This window comes from Hipposideros armiger, unplaced genomic scaffold, assembly GCF_001890085.2.
Source record: "Hipposideros armiger isolate ML-2016 unplaced genomic scaffold, ASM189008v1 scaffold_494, whole genome shotgun sequence".
NCBI lineage: Eukaryota > Metazoa > Chordata > Mammalia > Chiroptera > Hipposideridae > Hipposideros > Hipposideros armiger.
Genome location: NW_017731844.1, coordinates 540,932 through 559,464, shown reverse-complemented (window position 1 = coordinate 559,464; position 18,533 = coordinate 540,932). Strand labels below are relative to the sequence as shown.

Below are 18,533 nucleotides of genomic sequence, written 5' to 3'. Positions count from 1 at the left end.
GTACGGTAGCCGTGTTACTGGACCACCAACACAGTGGCTCCCCCCCACCCACACACACCCACCCTGCTGTCCCCACCCTGCCCCCCGTGGACATGTCCCTGGGGTCCCCGGTGGTGGGCTCCCTTTGGAGTGACCACTTGGGCAGGACGCCTCTGTGGGCAGTGTCCGTCCTCTCACCGGGCAGCACAAGGCCTGAGGGTGGCTGGCAAACTGGGGTAGGAGAGGGTGACGCCAGGGCTGAGGGGCTGTCTCCCCAGCCTGCAGGGCTGCAGAGGGGGCTGCTAGGGGCTGCGGTGGGCCCACGCCCCACTCTGCAGACAGAATGATCAGAGGTCCTGGTCCTTGGGGAAACTGGACAATAGTGTGTTTGGAGATGGGGGTCTGTGTGAGTGTGTGTTGGGGTGTCTGGGGCACAGGCCTCCCTGAGACCACCCCGAGGAAATACTCTGCAGCCCTGAAGCTGAGCCTGTCTCTTGTGAGAGCCGGAAGCTGGGGGGAGGGGGGTGTGGAGACCCTCGGGGTGGGTGTGTGTTGGCCCTGCCCCACCCTCTGGCTCTGCCCCACCCCAGCTGCTGGGTCTCTTCGTGGCCGCCATGGCGGCTCTCACCTACTTTGGAGCCCATTTTGCTGTCATCGGCCGCGCATCCCCAGAGGGCACCCCCTACGAGGCCATGCACCGCTGGGGTAAGTGCAGCTCCAGGTAGCCACTGTCCGGGAGGGGACTTCAGGTGCCAAGGTGGCTGGGGAGGAGCCCTGGGCTGGGGTGAGGTCCCCCAGTGCAGCCGAACTGGGGCAGGCAGTGGGGTGTGGGGCAGAGAGGGCCGCCCTAGGTCCCAGTGCCAATGGACAGAGCCTGGGCTCCCTGGCAGCTTGTGCTCCTGCCTGGGTCTGCCGCCCCACCTTGGGAGCCTTGGGGACAGCATGGCTTGTGGGGGAGAGGGAGGCATCTGGACCCTGGCCTCTGTCCTGCAGGATGAGCTCCCGCAGAAAGGGGCCTGGCCCGGGGTGAGGCCTTGAGCAGCTCGCAGGTTCAGCACTGTCCCTCCAGGGGCTTGGATGTGGGGGAAACTGAGGCCCACGGGGTCCGGTGACAGTCCCAGCCCCAGACTGTGCTCCCTAGTCCCCACTTTTTAAACTTCCCTGAACCCCAGCCTCTCTTGAGCAGGAAGCCTGGGCCTGGACTGATAAGATTATTGGCCCCAGTGGCCCACGTGTCACTCGTGTCACTTGGGCAAGGGGGCTGGTGGCTTCAAAGATAGCCCCAGCGGGAGGGCCGGGCTGGGGGCAGGAAGCAGTGGGGAAACTGGGTCCTCTGAGTGCTGGGTGGGGACAGACCACATCCCAGCCTGATGGGGAGGCGTGGTCTATTCAGAGCTCCCAGAAGTCTAGGACACACCCCCACTTCATGCGGGTTTCAGAGCCAGGCTCTGTGCCCTGGGGACCCCTGTTCTGGACACCCCTTACCCTCCCCCTCTCTCTCCCCGCCTAGCCTTCTACACAGGGATCAGCCTGGCAGGGCTCCTGACCCTGGGGGCTGTGCTGAGCGCCACAGCCACAGTGAGAGAGGCCGGGGGCCTCATGGCCGGGGTGAGTCCGCCATGTCCTTGACCCCCCCAGCCCCCAGATGGCGTCAAGAGTAGGCGCAGCTATAAGCCCAGGGAGCCTGTCGCCACCTACAGTGTCCTGACAGAAACAGTGGCCAGAGGGGTGTGGGCCAGCCTGGACCCCTGACCCCCACCCATCCAGACCAGGCAGGACCCCTCCCCAGGCCAGCTGGGACCCCTCCACCTGGGCTCTACTTCACCCCATCATCCACGGGAGCCATGAAAGGCAGGGCCTGACCCCTCCGCCTGAGCCATTCCCAAAGGCTCTGTTACACTGGGGGCCCTGGGAGTAGGATTTGGGCAAATTTCGTTTCCCGTTATGAGGAGACCAGAGGAGGCGGGAACGGCCCCTCTGCAGGCCGATCACCTAGAGGTCTGGGTCATGTGCCACCCAGGTGGCCTGCAGCCCAGGCGCTCCCTGAGCTCCACACCTTCCTTTGCAGTTACTGGAGGGGTCCCCCTGGCGCCCAAGGTCCCACAGGCCCCTCACTCACCCCACAGCAGCGGCCTCTTGTCCCCACACCTGCTCCTCCATGTGGGCCCACCCAGGTCCCCGCCGGCCTCTCCTGCCAGCTGCAGCTCCTGGCGGGCGCCTGTGCTCTCACCTGCACCCCCAGCCCCCACCTGACACATGTCTTCGTCCCCACCCCTGTCTTCTGGAGTTTCCCGCAGTGCAGTGCGCGGTGCTGGGGCTTATGGAATCCAGCCGCCCTCCCTCCATGTCAGCCAGGAGGCCCCGCCTTCCTGCCTCCCGCCCTCAGCTCCGACAGACCCCACCCCTGCCCTGTGAGTGGCTTGAGACCCCAGAAGCTTGTGCTGGGGACTGTGCTTCCCCGGGGGGCCTGTGAGCCCCGAGGGCAGCCTTCTGGGTCCCCAGGGTGGGCAGGGTTCTCCGCCCAGCCTGTCAGCAAATGTTTGTTGAGTGACTCCTGGTTGTTAGCCTCTCCATGGGCAGGGACAGTCACCTCCTGGATCTGCGGCCCCAGGCTCAGGGAGCAGAGCAGGATCAGGCTTCTCGGCCCTCACCAGGACTCCACAGGCAGGACAGGGCAGGCGTGGCTGGCCGTTAGGACTCCGGCCTGTGCGGTCTGGCTGAGGCCAAGCGCCCACGGGGCCAGGTGGGGATGGAGGGAAGCCCCAGGGGGAGGTGACAGAGCACTGGACTGTCCCCCGAAAAGGGAGCACTAAGGCGTGTGGTCTGCCAAAGGGGCGCACTTGAGGACAGGCTGCAGGCACCACCAGGCTCAGGTCCCAGGGAGAGGCCGGCGACAGGGAGCAGCGTCGGACGCCAGGGGGCGCCGTGGTGCCGGCTTAAGGCTGCAAATGCGGGCGGAGGCCTCGGCCTGAGGCGCCCGTCCCAGTCTCTGGCCTGGCTGTCTCCAGCCCTCGCCGTCTCCCGCTTCTCGCCCCCGGGCCCCGCCCAGTCCTGGCCCTGACCTGGGGCGGGGGCTCAGGGAGCACCTGGGAGACCAGGAGGGCTGGTATGGGGGTCAGGCTGGGAGAACCGCCTGCTGCATCCTAGTTTCTGCCCTCGGCCCCCTAGTCGGTGCTGGGGCGCCTGGCTCTCAGCTACCTGCTCGCGGAGCCGCGTGCATGCGTGTGCGTGTTGTAGCTGGCATGTCCGCATGCGCGTCTGCGTGTATGAGCACACATGAAGGGCTAGGGAGCGGGGGAGATCTTTCCCAGCGTGATGGGGCCCGGCTGCTCCCCCTTCCTGCCCTCACCTCCTCCAGCCTCTCCCCAAACTGGCCTCTAGCACAGGAAATGAACGCGCTTGCTGGACTGTGAGTGCAGAGCTGGCAACCGTGGCCGAAGGAAGCCATTTAAATTTATTTATGCATTTATATTTAGAACGAGGAGAAAGAAAATGGCCAAGGTTGGGCCTGGTCACACCCAGCAGCCTGAGCACTGCAGAGGTCTTGGGGCTCGCGGCCCATCCCCTGCCCAGGACCCCTCTGCAGGGCGCTGGGAGAGCTAGCGGGTGGGAGATGGGCTGGTGCTCCCTTCTGGGAGATGAAATGGTTGCTGGAAAGCGCTGGCTCAGGGCCCCCAGCTTGGGAGGCAGCCGTGAGCGATGGCTTCCAGATGGGGAACGTGGCCCTCAGCCAGTCAGGGAGGAAGAGGAGGGAGAAGAGGAGGCACCTTCAAGGCCATCCTGAAACCGAGGGCTGCAGACTCCCTTGCAGGAAGGAGGGACGTGAGAAGAAGGCGGAAGGGCTGCCCGCATCAGAGCAGAGCGGGGACCCCTGCACCAGCCCTGGAGTTTGGGGACTGGTGGGGTGGCCTTGTCTTTCCCAGAGCCCCTCCCCCCAGCATGGACGATTCCTTCCTCCTGCGCAGTCTAGCCAGTGTCTGCGTGTCTTGTCAGTGTCTGCAGGCATCTCTTTATCCCGTGGTCGTCACCTCTCCTGAGTGTCACCCTGAGTGAGGCCCAGGTGGGACAGCCCAGCCACAGGGTGCCCCAGGGTGCCCCAGGGTGCGTGCGGACAGTCCCGGGAAGGACAATGACGTGTTGGCCCAGCCAGCCACACTCATGCGGGGCAGCGGTGTGCTGAGCAGGCCAGCGGGTGGGAGAGGTGGTGCAGACGGTGCATCAGGCCTTTGGACACCCGGGTTGTGTGGCTCTTGGCCGGATTGACAGGGCAGCACACAGGCGGATTCTGAGTCTGCAGAGACCTCTGAAATGCCCACAGAGAGCCTCAGGGCAGGTGTGCATTTGGTCCGCTGTGAGCAGGACATGACAGTTCAGAACCCCTGACCAAGAGAAAGCAGGGCACAGTGGGGGTGCTGGGGTGGGAGGATATTCCCCAGGGAGCGTCCATCTCTTCTGATCCTGGGGTCCAGGCGGTGGTATGAGAGGGGACCGGGGTTGCTGGGCCGCAGGGGGCTGAGGGCTGCAGGCCTGGGGGATTCCAGCTGTGGCAGTTGGGGTTTGACCTGAAGGTATGTCTCAAAAACAAAACCAAGCCAGCTGTCCCTCCTGGGAGCGTGCATGAAACCTGCCCCGTATGAGGGCAGCTGGGGGGCCCTGAACACTTCCTCTGCCTGGACCACCTAAAGGGGAAGTTCTTTTCCCAGATCCCAGTCTCAGGCCCAGGGAGGGCTCTGCCTGGCCCCTCCTGGGCTAGTGCCCCTCCCAAAAGCAGCCACTGTGGGCAGGGGTCTCTATCATGCCAGGGACAGTCTCCCTCCCTGGGGCGGGGTGGAGGGTGGCACTGCCACTGACAGGCCCTCAGTAGCCAAAATCAGCAATGGCAGAAGAATTCTCGAAAAAGGCCAGAAGAAAAGATAGGAACCAGTGTGCCCGCTGCCCAAGGTCTCCACCTCAGGCAGTGAGGAGCTGGGCTCAGGTGGACAGTGGCCTACGTGGGCACCGCCCTGCCCAGCCTGGAGGGAGCCCACCAGGCCACGCACGTCCCGTGGAGTGACCGGGCCCTCCTCTGCCCAGGGCTTCCTGTGCTTTGCGCTGGTGTTCTGCATCCTGGGGCAGGTGGCCTTATGGAGGTTCCACAACCCCGCCCAGGTGAGTGCCCGCCCTGCCCACCACCCAGCGGAGGGTCCCAGGAGGGTGATGAGAAAGTCGGTTCCATGCTCCCACCCACTCGCCAGTCAGCAGAGGAGAGGTGGGGAGGGTGTGTGGAGTGGGGAGGGGACCTCTGCGGGTGGGGTGGGGGCGCAGGGACCAGAGGGCTGGTCCTCTCCTGGGGAGGGAGGTGGGACAGGGACAGGCCTCAGACCCTCCCCTCCAACTAAGACCCCAGCCCTGCCCCTCCTGGGCTGGGGTGATGGCTCCTGGGAGTTGGGGGAGGGGTTCCAGGAGCAGGGTGAGGGCGGGCTTTGTTTCTGGGAAAAACCCCATGCAAATAGCAGGTCATGCACCATGATTTCCCCCCATGTATCAGGAGTCCCAGAGGCTCTCCCCCACCCCCATATTAGGGTATCTGTCTGCTGGCACCCCCCAAGATGGAGAGGCTCGCAGAGAGCAGCTGGGGCAGGAAACCTGACTGGTTCTGGGGCTGAGTTCGTGCTGTGTGCTGTTAGGTGTGTGATCACCCTCTCTGGTCCTTGCTCGCCTCACCTCAGAAATGGGCCTAGTTTCTCCCTCAAGTGCTTCTTGGAGTTGATGAGGCTGAGTTGCCAGGCCTTTGAGTGTGGCGGTCATCCCCTTGGTCTACCGATGGGGGGGGACTCAAGCTGAGGATGGGGCACTAGGTCCCCCTAACAGAGCCGGGGCAGGAGGGGCCCAGCCCACCAGCCAAGGCTCTTGGCTCCAAGTCGATGCCTCTTTTCCTTTCCCTGCGCAAGGGTCACCCCAAACTGCCCGCCACCCAGCATCATTCAGGGTCACCCACCTGTGACCAGGTTGGAAAAAAGACATTTCCTCTGGGTCTCGGAGGGGCTCAAAGCCCCCAAAAGGCAGCCTCAGCTCTCGGTGGGGATGGCCAGCAGCCATGCCTGGGCCAGTGTTTCAGCCTCACGTCCCAGCCCCCTCCCCCCAGCAGCGGTCTGGGTCACAGCATGGGTGGTCCTAGTCAAGACAGCAGCCAGGGTGCCCTGGGGCCCCATGCAGCTCTCCTGGGACGGCCTGCCGCAGCCCATCCATCCTTTCCTCTCTGACACTGTGTGTTTACAGCTCCGAGCCCAGGGTTTGAGGTGCTGCAGGGGACAGGCCGCAGCCCACAGTCCAGCTGGGGCCCCTGCTCTGGGAGGGGAAGAGGCGAAAGCTGATGGCTCCCAGCTGGGCCCCTCCTCTGTCCCAACCCCTGCCACCACCACCCACAAAAATCCTCCTGGCCTGGTCCGTGCTCTCAGGGGTCACTTCTTGGGGCTCTGCCTGACCCCAGGCCCTGGTCTGGTGCGGCCATGTTCGTGTCCAGGCCCACGTGGGCACGAGGTGGACTGAGTGAGGGAACCCTGGCTTCGAAGGCTGGGGTCAGCCTCCCCACCCAGAGCTCCTACTGCTCAGTCCCCCTTCCTGGGCCTGTTTCCTCATCTGTGAGAGCGTGGAGCCCCTGACAAGGGGGCTGCTGCAAGAGGGCCCAGGCCAGCCCCCCGTCTCGCGGGACTGTGGAGCTGCTCCGGGCTTGCACAAGACGGTGTCCGGTGCCGGGGCCTGGGCACTGAGCAGCAGGGGTAGCCGAGCCTTCGGTCCTGTGCCCGCAGTTCCAGGGACGGGCCAGGCACCTTGGACTCAGGGCCAAGCCGGCCTAACAGATCCCAGCCTGCTCCTTGTTCCACAAAAGTGGGGGCCTAGTGAGCAGAGAAGCTGTCTGCTCCAGGGGGTCTGGAGCCCAGCCGTCACCCCATTCCCCCATGCCTCCCCTGAGGGAACCCCCTAAGGTATCCCAAAACACAGGGTCAGGACATTTCGTCCAGGGCCACCTAACAGATGGGAAACCTGAGGACAGGAGGCCAGGGACCGGCCACGTCTGCCTGTGGCCCAGAAGCCGGGCTGCAGGCCCTGGCGGGGCTGACGGGGGCGAGGGGGTGCCGCCCTGCCGCTCCCACCGCTCCCGGGGTTGTCCAGCTGCCTCTGCTCTGGGACACTCGCTCCTTCAGTCCCTGGCAGGCGCCCCGAAGCTGGCAAGGTCCAGCGATGTGGGGACCCAGTGGCCGTGCGGTGAATGCAGAGCAAGAGGGCTATTAATTACGCGCCCACCACAGCCTGAGAGCCACTGCCACAGCTCCCCTGTCTCCAGACCGGCCAGTGGGAAATGAATTGCCTGGCTCCACTTAATAATTCATGGGAGGATAAGAACAGCACTGGGAGGAGAAACGCTAAAGGGCCGCTGTCCTCGCGGCTCCCAGCAGTTGGGGCCCCCCCACCCCACCTTAAGGCCACTCCCCTCCCCAATTGTCCCGCCAGACCACCATCAGAGCTGGCCCTCGTGTCCATGGGGCTGGTCTGCAGACCACTGCCGTCCCCGCAGGCCACCCCTGGAGCCACCCAGACAGGTTTAGCTGACAGTGGGGGTGGGGATGCCGCCCAGAGATTCGCCAAGCCCAGGCTGAGGGCCAGAAACGGGGCGTGGACTCCCCGGGCACCTGGTTTCTACAAGTGTCTGTACGAGAACCTCCATCCTGAGGGGCCACTTTCTGGAGCTCTGGATGACCAGGCTTAAGGAGCAGGATGCACCCCCAGTTTTCTCACGGAGAGACACTGGCCTCTGATGCCTCCAGTGCCCCTGGAACCCGGTGTTGGGGGCCAGATAGTGGGGCACCACCTAGACACCGGGGCTGCAGGGGGAGTGCAACCTGGCCCCCACTGCCAGGCCCAGGGCCCTTGGGAGGGGGTGTGGCTTGGCGGGATCTGCTTCTGAGGTCATGGGGACAGATACTCAGCTCAGCCACAGCGAGCGAGTGTCATCCCTACTGCCAACCTTACAATGACAGCTTGCCCGGGAGGCACCAGGGCCCTAGTGCGGGGGAGCAGAGGAGTTGGGGGTGGCGGCATGGAATCAGGAGGGGTCATGGCCACCTGCCCTCCTGACCCCAGGCTGGCTCTACCAGGCCTCCAGCGTCACCAGGACCTCCTCAAACAAGAACACAGTGGCCTAGCTGTTCTTCACCCCCATTTCACTTGAGGAAACAGGCAGAGACAGGGCCCTGGTCAGGCCCACCCCCACCCCCAGCCCAGGGTGCCGCCACCTCTCAACAGGTGGGAAAGACCCTGGCTGGCCAAGTGTGGGGTGACTTGCAGAGCACGTCTCAACAGGGAGGGACAGTTAATGCCGGGAGCAGTGTCTGGGACGGAAGTCCCCCCGGTTCCTACCGGTGTCCGGGGGCTTTGGAAAAGGCTGGTCAAAACCCCCCACCGCCCACCTGCTGCCTGCTCCCAGGTCCTCCAGGCTGTGGGCCGGCAGCTCCCCCTTCTTTCCGAAGGGCGGCTGTCAGTGTCCAGAGCAGGGATGGGTCCTCCGTTCAGCCTCAGCCCTTTGGGACACCCCTGAGCACCCGTCAGCATGTCCCACGGGAGGGACGGAGCCTCTGAGGTGGGAAAGGGGGCGTCAGGGGCCAGGAAGCTCGGAGGCCTCGCCCGTGTCAGGAGGCCGGCGCCCTGGGGCAGCCGCAGAAGGCTCCCTAGAGGAGGCGAGGTTCCAGTTTGTCTTTGAAGGAACAGTCTGGCAAGCGGTGGCCATTTTCATTTGGGGGTGGCTTGAGCAAAGGCACGGAGGGGGTGCTTAGATGGGCAAGGAGATGTGACTGGGGTGCGGACCGCAGGCAGAGCCCAGCCAGGCCCCAGTAGCTCAATACGCTCCTCCGCCGTCTGCCCGGAGCTGGCCCTGGGTGCCCATGGCTTCACTGGCCAAAGGCTTTGCCTAGAGCTCAGCTGGGCAAACACCTAGAGGGCCCTGGGTTGCTGAGCTCCTAGCAGGAGCCCTCTCCCAGCCTTCTCCGCCCAGGCCTGGCTGTCGGCTTTCCTGCCCCACTGCCCACCTGTTTCCAGAGAAGAGAATCGGGTGGACACTGCCTTCGACCAGTCCTCCGCAGGACCGGAGCTGGGGTCCCTGGCTTATCCCCTGGGACCCCCTGAGGAGCAGGAGTGGCATTAAGAGCCATTCTCACGGGGGGGTGGGGGTTCCCCACAATTGAAGTCTGAGGAACCACTGTGGCTGGCCACTCAGGGGACCTGGGCTCTGCCCTCAGGGAGCTCCTGTTGGGAGGAGGAGGGGGCCATCAGACACCCCTCGGCAGCACGGGCCAGGCCTACCTTGGGGTAGGGGGTGCTTCACGGAGATGCTCTCGGTGTAGGTGGAGGACGCCGTGCTGGACACCTATGACCTGGTGTACGAGCAGGCGGTGAAGAACCCCTCCAGCCCCCGGCGGCAGGAGCTGCTGGCCATCCAGGACACGGTGAGCGTGCTGGGGGCGGCCTCCCCCTGTGGCCTGTGATCCAGAAAAGTGGGCACAGGGCGCCCCCACAGTCAGCCGGCCCGCACCAGGCACTGAGCAGGGGTGCCCAGGACAGGCCGCCGATGCCCCTGGCGGGCGGGGCGGGTGGGACACACCAACAGCTCCTGTCCTTCTCCCTCTGCCCTGGACAGGGCTGGCTACCGAGTTTGTAGAGTCCAGAGCAAGACAGAACGCTCGTTGTCCAAAAACGATTAAGAATTGCAGGACGCTCTCAGCACAGCATTAAGCAGGGCCCCGGTGATGGCAGGGTCACAGCCCATGAGGCCGGCCCTGGCCCTGGCCGGCGTGCCATCCGCCAGGGGGCGGACAGGCAGGCAGGCTCAGTGCCACAGTCTCCCCCTCTGTCCGACGGATCCTGGGTTTCTGACGGCAGCCTGCCCCCCCTCCCCGCCCATTCTTACAGTTCCTGTGCTGTGGGAAGAGAGCCCCTTCCAGCCTCCTGGGCAGCTCAGAGGCTGACCTGTGCACGGGAGAGGAGGCCACGAGACAGGTGAGGTGGTGGGGCCTGGACACGGGGGCTCCAGGGAGGCTGCCTGTGAGGGGCCTGCAGGGAGCAGTGGCCGGGCTGGGTGAGGCCGACCTGATCCGACACAGGCCAGGTCCCTCTCCAGGCTGGACGCAGGCCCCATACTCTAGTCACTCCTTCACTTCCGGCCTGAAGGCTCCCGCAGCCAGGCTCAGGGCCAGACACCGAGACCCCGCCCGCGGGAGCCTCTGGAAGCACAGGGGGTGGGTGAGACACAAACAAACAGGGGTGATCAGTGGCCAGGGCCCATGGAGCAGGGGTCAGCTCTGCGGGTTAAGGCGGGGAGGTGGAGGGAGGTGGAGGTGGGGGAGGCAGGCGTCCCAAGGGCACCCAAGGAGCAGGAAGGGCTGTCCTCAGAGGGAGGTGGGGCCTGGAGGGCCAGCCTGGCCACCAGGAGCTCCAGTGACAGTGAGACCAGAGGCAGGAAGCCCCCTCTGCCCTAAGGCCCCACAGAGGGACTTGGCACCCCCTCCCCTGCTCCTCCCCCACCGACTGGCCTTCCAGCTCCCTGCCCCCGCTGTCCAGGAAACAAACCCACCCCTATCTCTTGGGCTTCTGGCTGCCCTCCAAGAAACAAACAGGAGGATGCAAATGGCGCAGGGCCCAGGGAGGGATGCAGGCAACAGAGCACCATTGGCCCCGGGGGAGGCACGTTGGGGAGGCGAGGGCAAGGGAGGCCCAGTGTGCTGGGACGGGGGCTGCATGCTGCGAGGTGGCTTCATGCCACCCAGGGACAGGCCTCAGGTCCCCATCTGCAGAGCGGGGCCGAGGGCTTGCTTCCTCTGTGCACCGTCCGGTGCCTCCTAGGTATAGACANCTCTGAGCAACAGGGCCGCCGGTTCGATTCCCACATGAGCCAGTGAGCTGCACCTGAGCTGAGCTGCCATTGAGCTGCCAACGGGTGACAGGATGGCTCAGCTGGTGAGAGCACGTGCTCCTAACAACAAGGGTGCCGGTTGGACTCCCACATAGAATGGTGGGCTGCGCCTCGCCCCCACAACTAGATTGAAAGCAGCGACTGGACTTGGAGCTGAGCTGCGCCCTCCACAACTAAGATTGAAGGACAACAACTTGAGTTGGAGCTGATGGGTCCTGGAAAAATACAATGTTCCCCTTCCCCAATTTCCTAATAAAAATAAAATCTTTAAAAAAAAAAAAAGGCAGGAAGGTGAGATTATAAGGAGAAATCAGACCTGGGATTGCCTGGGGTCATATTCAGGGCACATAATCCAGATAAAGACTGACAAAGGAGCCACAGCCCGTAGCTCAGCCTCCTGCTGGGGACCCAAAGCCTTTCACACGCAGGAGAGTGGGTACATGGTCAGGGAACTCCCTGACAGAAGGGCTGAAGCGAAGAGCTGCGTGCACGGTGGCAACAAAACCCGTCCGGACTCTGGCTACAAGCAGACTGGGGCAATACCGACACGTGAGAGGTGACACGATTAGGAAAGCCAGGCTTTCATAGGCTTTTACTTGATTATATGATGGGGCTAGACGCTGTGTCTTAGGGGCTGGCAGAAGTTGCCCCCACCCCCCAAAAAACATGCCTTTATGGGACATTGATTATTTTAATCTGTTTATGTTTAAGAAATAAAAGATTCAGGGAAAAAACAACAGCAACAACAAAAAGACCTTTGATCCTCCCCTCAACTGCCTAAAGGAATTAGATAAAGGACCTGCTCCATAACTATAGTTTCACAAGGACTGTGATAACTAGTGTGTGATAAGCGGGGAGGAGCCCAGCCAGCGGATTTGATCAAAGTTCTCTCTGTCCTATTGTTAGACTTGGCCTAGCGCACATTCCTTTACCAAACATTTACTCCTTTTGTCTCTCTGTGAAGTGCCTTCTTGCCCTTTGAAGTTCAAGCCCAAACCCACCCTCCACCCCCACCCTTCTCTGCTCAAGATTGCAAGTAAGGCTTAGCTGTCTGGTAGGTTCCTTTTTTTTTATTTTNGCCAGCCCCAAAAGGCAAACTTTTGAGAAGGGCTCATTGGCTCTGAGCACAGGAGGTGTTGCCCCCTTCCGGCTCCTGTGCACTCTGATTTGGGGGAAATGGCCCTGTTGACTGGCCACTGGTGCTATAGACTGCAGGACACCCCTACAGCCTCGCAGCGTGGCCCCCAGCTGGGCCCTAAACCATGGCCAGGAAGGCCAGCCCACCATCCCACAGGGCCACCTTCCTTTGGGGGGAGGTAAACGGGAATCCTCCCACACACCACAGGCATCTTCCCATCGTCTTGTCCCTTTGGCTGTCAAGTCAGTGCCTTGGCCGGAAACAGTGGGGAGTAAACAAGGCTGTGTCTAGGGAAAGCGCTGCTGTGACAGAAGTATTACAGGCGGGGAGCAAACCCAAATCCAGAACAAGGGCCGGGGCCTCTCCAGGGAGGAAGTGGGCTCTGCAATCGTGTTGTGTCAGCATGACTGGTCATGGGGTCCCCAGACGGAACATTATTTCTGGGGGTGTCTCCAGGTGAGATTAGCATTTGAATGGGTAGACTCAGGCTGGCAGGTGGCCTTCCTAATGGGGGTGCTTATCCAGCCCACTGAGGCTAAATAGAAGCAAAGGTGTAGGAAGCGGGGATTCTCCCCTTTTTTTCTGCCTCACCCGTGAGCTGGGACCCCTTCTCTCATCTTCTCCAGCCTTCGGTCTGGGATTTACACCATCGGCTCCCTGCTCTCGGCCTCCAGATTGGAACTGAACTACACTCCCCGCTGACCTGGGTCTGCTTACAGATGGCAGATTCTGGACCTGCCAGGCTCCGTGATCACAGCAGGCATTTCCTATAGTAATTCTCCTTGGACAGATGGATGGATGGATGGATGGATCGATAGATGACAGATAGATAGATGACAGATAGATAGATAGATTAGATAGATAGATAGGTGACAGATAGATAGGAGATAGATAGATAGATAGGAGATGATAGATAGATCGATCGATAGATAGATAGATAGATACATAGATAGATGCCTACATGGCGCATGGGTGTCGCCCTTCCTACCCCATGTCTGCTTTGCACAGGAGGCCACTGGGCAGCACTGGGGTTGTTGGGGAAGAGGCGGCCTGTCTGCCATGGGGCTCCAAGAACTTTACCAGAGTCCAGGAACCCAACATCACTGGGCAGCAGAGAGCTGCTGGGCCAACCCCGCCATGTGACCCAGCAGGCAAACAACTTGAACTTCAGGATGGGCAGCTCCAGTCACCCTGCAGACATGGGTCAGTTCCTACCTGGTCCCAGGGGAAGGCAAACGGAGAATCTCACAGGAGAGGGCCTTGCCTCGCCAAACGGGGTGGTTGTGCCCCACATTTGGGAGCGGCGCTGAGCTTCTGCATCAGGGCTTCCCACGGGCTCCATCAGCACGCGCTAGGACCTTGTGGTCCCCCAGTCACAACGACCGAGCCTGCAGCAAAGCCGGGCCCACGTGGGCACCTTCCCTGCCCTGCATCCTGCAAAGCCTGCAGTCCGATGTGCAGCCTGGGCACAGGAAGCAGCAGAAAAGCAGACACCCAAATGTGGCCTCCTCCAAAGCATGTGGTGCCCCAGTGACCAAGATACCCTCGTCCTTCACCATGCAGGGGACACACCCGTGTCCATTGTACCCAACAGGACTGTCACAGGGTTGACCTCTCGCTGTCTGCCATGCATGGTTTTTACCAAGGCAACCCGCCATGTCCTGGTCTCCAGCTTCACCAGAACAACGTCCTGGTGGGTGGAAACATGGTCAGGTCTCCAAGGACTCAGTTATGGCTGAGAGTCAGCATGTTCGTGTAGCCCCGAGGCGAGGCCCTGCCACTGTCCCTCCCAGGTGAAAGCCGCTTCTGTGGTTTTCTGCATGTGGGGCTAGACCTATAAGAAGCAAAAACAGACACAGGTGCTCACCCGTGGAGGCGCTGCCCTCAGTGCCAGCACCTGGTGTTTTTGCCCCAATTAAAGACATCTGTACCCACGGCTGCAATCGTATCGCCACCTGATTTCAAGACCCGCCCCTCCAGTGGGGCGCAGCTCACAGGCTGAGAAAGCTGGTTTGGGGCACGCCTAGATGGGGGGGGGGGGGGCTCACTGGACCCCCGCAGGGTCTGTGTTTGCCCTCACTGGCCACGGCCAAGTCGTCTTCTAAGAGCTGCCCCACAGACTTAAAGCTCCTGTTAAGCTGGTGGGTGTCAAAGGCACCAGGTTATGGTTTTCATTTTCATTTCTCTCATATTAACCAGGTTGGCACATTAACCTGGTTGTTTCTGTTGCTGGTGTGTGAAACGCCTGTTCGTGCCTTTTGCCCGTTTTCCTACTGGGTTCTGTGTCTTGCTGATTTACGGGGAGTGTTTACGGATAGCTGAGTAGAAATAATTTGTGGCTTATACATGCGGTAAATACTCTCTCCTAATTTCCTAATTTGTGGCCCGACTTTCCCTTTCTTGATAGTGACTTCTGGTGAACAAATGTTCATTGGTTGGTTTTTACCTTTTAATGAACATTTGCAGGCAGAAAAGAAGTAGAAAAACTCAAACAACGAACACGCACAGATGCGCTGTGATGGCCTCGCTGCCCAGCTGCTCAGTTGAACACCAGTCTGCATGTTTCTGTGAGGTGTTCCGTAGACGCAATTGACATTTGAAATCAGTGATTCTGAGTAAAGCAGCTCACCCTCCATAACGCAGGTGGGCCTCGTCCAATCGGTAGATGGCCTTAAGAGCAGCGATGAGATTTCCCTAAAAAGAAATTCAACCTCAAGACCACAACATAGAAACCCTACCTGAGCNGGAGGGGGACACAGGCACTGGGCCATCTGCAGAACCGCCCTAGGGGAGGTTTGGGGGCAGGGATGGTGTCCCCAATAGTGGTCTGCCCTGGGCTGCATTCCAAGAGGAAGTGGGACCACACTGAGGGTCTGTTTCCCCGCGGGGTACCCAGGCCAGACTACAGGGTGGTGCCCAGGGCTCCTGGGGGCGTTTCCTAGCTGGACAAACCTGAGTGCCAGCTGCCCCTGGGAGCCAAGTGTGAACAGGGCTAGACTGCCGCGGGCTAGTGGTCCAAGCACAGCAGGGTGGCCTGAGGGTCCAGACCCTATCAAGTGAACTCGTGGACAAATGGACAGACAGACTCCAAGCCAGCCTCCCCTTCCTCCCCTTCCTGGCCTCAGAGCTAAACCCTACAAGTCCCGCACCTCCCCCAATCTGCCCCAAAGTGCCAGAACCTTCCCCAAAACTAGCTGCCCCCTCTGAGTGGTTCAGAGATGGGTCATCACCCCCTTTTCCTGGAGAAAGAGCCTCTGTGGGTGCCAAGCCCTAGGGAAGGGTGCGAGGGAGGGAGCCAGGACCCTGGGACAGCCTGGGCCCCCCACGCCCGTCCACTGGCTGTTGGTCTGTCCTTCCTGTTAGCCAGCACGCTCTCCTCACACAGGCGCTGTGCCTGGCCCTGGGCGGGGTGCTGGGGAGCCAGACACAAGTCCAGCACAGGCAGCTCAGGGGTGCCCGGAGGAAGGTACATGCTGGTCCCCTAGGTCAGCGTCTCCTCGGTCCCACGGCGGCTGGCTCCATCCTGCTAGTTTGCCCTGCCTTTCCCTGAGCTCTGGTTGGTCATTCTGGGGCGGGCTGCACCCCAACTTCCCACCACCCTGGCATTTGGCCTCGGTGGACACTGCAGGTCCAAGTCTGGAGAGGGTGGGTGACATCGTGCCACCCTCTGCCCAGGACTGTCTGCAGGGCATCAGGAGCTTCCTGAGGACACATGGAGGCATCACCTCCGCCCTGACCGGCGTGGGCCTCGTCTCTATGGTACCCTCTGCCCCCCTTCACGGCCCCTCCCCCACCTCCCTGTCCCTCCACTCACCCGTCCCCCACCCCAGCTGGAAGGGCGGCTGGCCCCAGGGAAGCGGCCTGGGGGCGGCCTGGGGGTGGCTGTGCCTGCTTCACTCACTTCCTGAGGAGCCGTGAGCCCCTCCCCGTGGAGCTGCTGGTGCAGGTGCTACTGCCGCCCTCCCAGGGGTACGCCATGCTGCTCAGCTCCTTCCTCTGGTTCGCCATCCGCTCCGGCCGCAGCTTGTCCCGCAAAGGAACATACACCCTAAGCCCACGGTAGGCCCCCGCCCGCCCCCCACGAGGGTGGGACCCCTGGACAATGGCCCAGGCTGACACTTCCAAAGAGGCGCTTTGGGGGTGGCTGGCCACACTGAGGGAGGGGCAGCTGCAAAGTCGCCAGACCCTCATGCCCTCTGCTGTACGGCCGGCGCGGGAGCCCCTCTGCTCACCCCCAGCCCACACCGAGACCTGACCCCACAAGTGCCATCTCCACCAACACTGAGAGATGGATGCTTCTGGGGCCCCCAAACTACAGCCCCAGGTCAGGACCTCTGATCTTGGGGGACACCAGGGCTCCCGATGCACAGGGAGCACGGAGGACTCACACCCAGCAGCCCCTCCTGACCCCCCCAAAACCCCTCCCCCCAGTGCTCACAGCTGTCCCCACCTGCTGTTTCCTCCACTCGCCCCCCATGGTCGCCCCACCTGGTGTCCTCCTGGCCCCCTGGGTTCCCTCCCTGTCCAGGCACCCTGCCTGGCCCCTCCACATTCTAGAACAGCCCAGTCCCTCTGCTTCTCAGAGCCCGCGGCTGCCAGCCCCAGGAGCCTCGCTTCTTCAGACGCTCCCAGGAGGGACTCGCACTTCACCACCTATCTGAAGCAGGTGCTCTGCGTGACCATCTGGGCCCGAGCAGATGCTCGAGTGGCCCTCGGCTGCTCCAGGACAACTGACCCTCTGTTTCAACTGCCTGTCCTACCCCCCGTCCACCCACAGAGGCGAAGGCACCCTGGCCTTGGCCCCCATGTGATCCTTACAAGGCAGATGTGAGCTGTGCCCTCCCCACTGCAGTGGGTGGAAGGGAAGAGACAAGCAGGCTCCGTGTCAGCAGATGGGGTCAGGGGTCATTCACACGCATGGAGAAACAGGCTGGGAGTGAGTCGAACAGGGGAGCCAGAGGGCAGGCCCCACAGAGCTGTGCTGAGAGGCACCAGGTCAGACCGGGGCAAACCCGACCCACCTCCAGGCTCGGCCGGGCCTCAGGACGGAGGGTCCCTCTCCTTGCCACTGTCGGCAGGGCCCGTTCTCTGCTCCTGAGACCACCCCTTTCTCTCTCACATGGCCCCATCTGCGAGGCTGCAATGGTGTGTCGAGTGCTTCTCATGCTGAGAATTTCTCTGATTTTCCCCTCTCACTCGGAAAGCAGAGGCTGGAGAACACACTCTGCCTTCAGAGGCACGTGCAGCAACATGAGCCCACCCAGGTGACGTCCCTATCTAAGGGGAAATTGTCTCACATCTCCAGTGACACCGTGCACACAGGTTCCAAGGATTAAGGCAAACACGGGGTGGGGGGGGCATTTTAGAAACCCTGCCTGCCACAGCCACTCCCAATGGACGCGCCCAGGCCACCTCGGACGAATTCTAACTGTCCCCAAGGGTTTGCATCTTTTGCTCAAAGTCCACAGTCCTGAGTCAAACACCACTTTTGGCCCTGCTGAGGACAAGGCCTAACAAGCTGACGGAGGAGAAAGGGATAGCGGGGCCCTTGTAACTCCATAGAGGGGTCCTACACTCACTGCAGTCCACCCTCGTATTTCCAGTCACACACACGCTTCTCCCCACACTTGCACTTCCAAAACCAAGACTGTCCCCACCTAACACAGAGCAAAGGGCACCCCTCCAGCTGAAGTCCTTGTCCCCAAAGGAGGACACCCCAGCGTCTCGTGGGCCCTGCATTCGGCGACAGTCCAGCTGCACCCCTCCTCTGCTTCTGTTCTTATCGTCTCATCATCCTACAACTTATGAAATAAATTTTAAAGAAAGCACCAGCAATACGTCCTAGGCACAACATTGGTGGAAAGAGAGGAAAGAAAAATAAATTTAGTTAAATTCTGTGAAAATGTATATGACCAGCAAAAAGAAAGAAAGCAATATTGCTGGAAGCTGTAGGCGGCTTCTCTGCCGCTGGCCCCGGGCCCGTGACCAGCACTCACGGCTTGCCTCCCCCGCCCCATTCCATGTTCTCCCAGCTGGTCCGGGTTCTTCTCCCGGGGGGGGGTTGTGTGACCCCCCTCTTCATTTCAGAGGGAGCTGAGGAATGAAGACCTTCATTGGTTTGAGCCTGGCATTCCCCCAACCTTCATGACCAGACGTGGCAGGATGGGGAAAGACCTAGGGGACCCCTAATCCCACTCACATGTAGCAACACCCCCCTTCTTGATGGCATCACCCCAGCCATCACCATGGCCCCTTTATGGCCTCTTAACCCAGTGGCACAGGAGCCCCAGATGGACCAGATGGCACCCACAGCTTCCAACTCAAGGACACCATTATTTTGTTCTCTGGTCAAAGCATTCCTTTTTTGGTCACCAAAACCTCCACACCAGGAGAGGAAGGACCAACAGGGCCAAAGGCAAACTTTTTTTTTTTTTAGATTTTATTTTTTTTTTAAATTGGGAAATTGGGAGAAGG

At 61.4% G+C, this 18,533-nt stretch overlaps 1 protein-coding gene across 3 annotated transcripts in view; it reads left to right on the top strand.

Annotated features, from left to right (window-relative positions):
* TSPAN32 (tetraspanin 32) overlaps nt 1-17,994 on the top strand; it is a 23,222-nt gene extending 5,228 nt beyond the window's left edge. Inside the window, exons 2-10 of one of the 3 annotated variants that reach the window (XR_002126743.1) lie at nt 570-684; nt 1,490-1,587; nt 5,053-5,127; nt 9,357-9,458; nt 9,922-10,008; nt 15,735-15,818; nt 16,027-16,118; nt 16,643-17,323; nt 17,767-17,994. Coding sequence is in view for 2 of the 3 variants with exons in the window: in XM_019667302.1 (XP_019522847.1) it covers nt 570-684; nt 1,490-1,587; nt 5,053-5,127; nt 9,357-9,458; nt 9,922-10,008; nt 15,735-15,818; nt 16,027-16,118; nt 16,643-16,793 (804 nt within the window). In the remaining variant the exon portion in view is untranslated. Of the gene's footprint in view, nt 1-569; nt 685-1,489; nt 1,588-5,052; nt 5,128-9,356; nt 9,459-9,921; nt 10,009-15,734; nt 15,819-16,026; nt 16,119-16,642 lie in introns of all 3 variants that reach the window. The other 2 variants (XM_019667302.1, XM_019667303.1) reach the window with 2 other exon arrangements.
* The last annotated feature ends 539 nt before the right edge of the window (nt 17,995-18,533 follow it).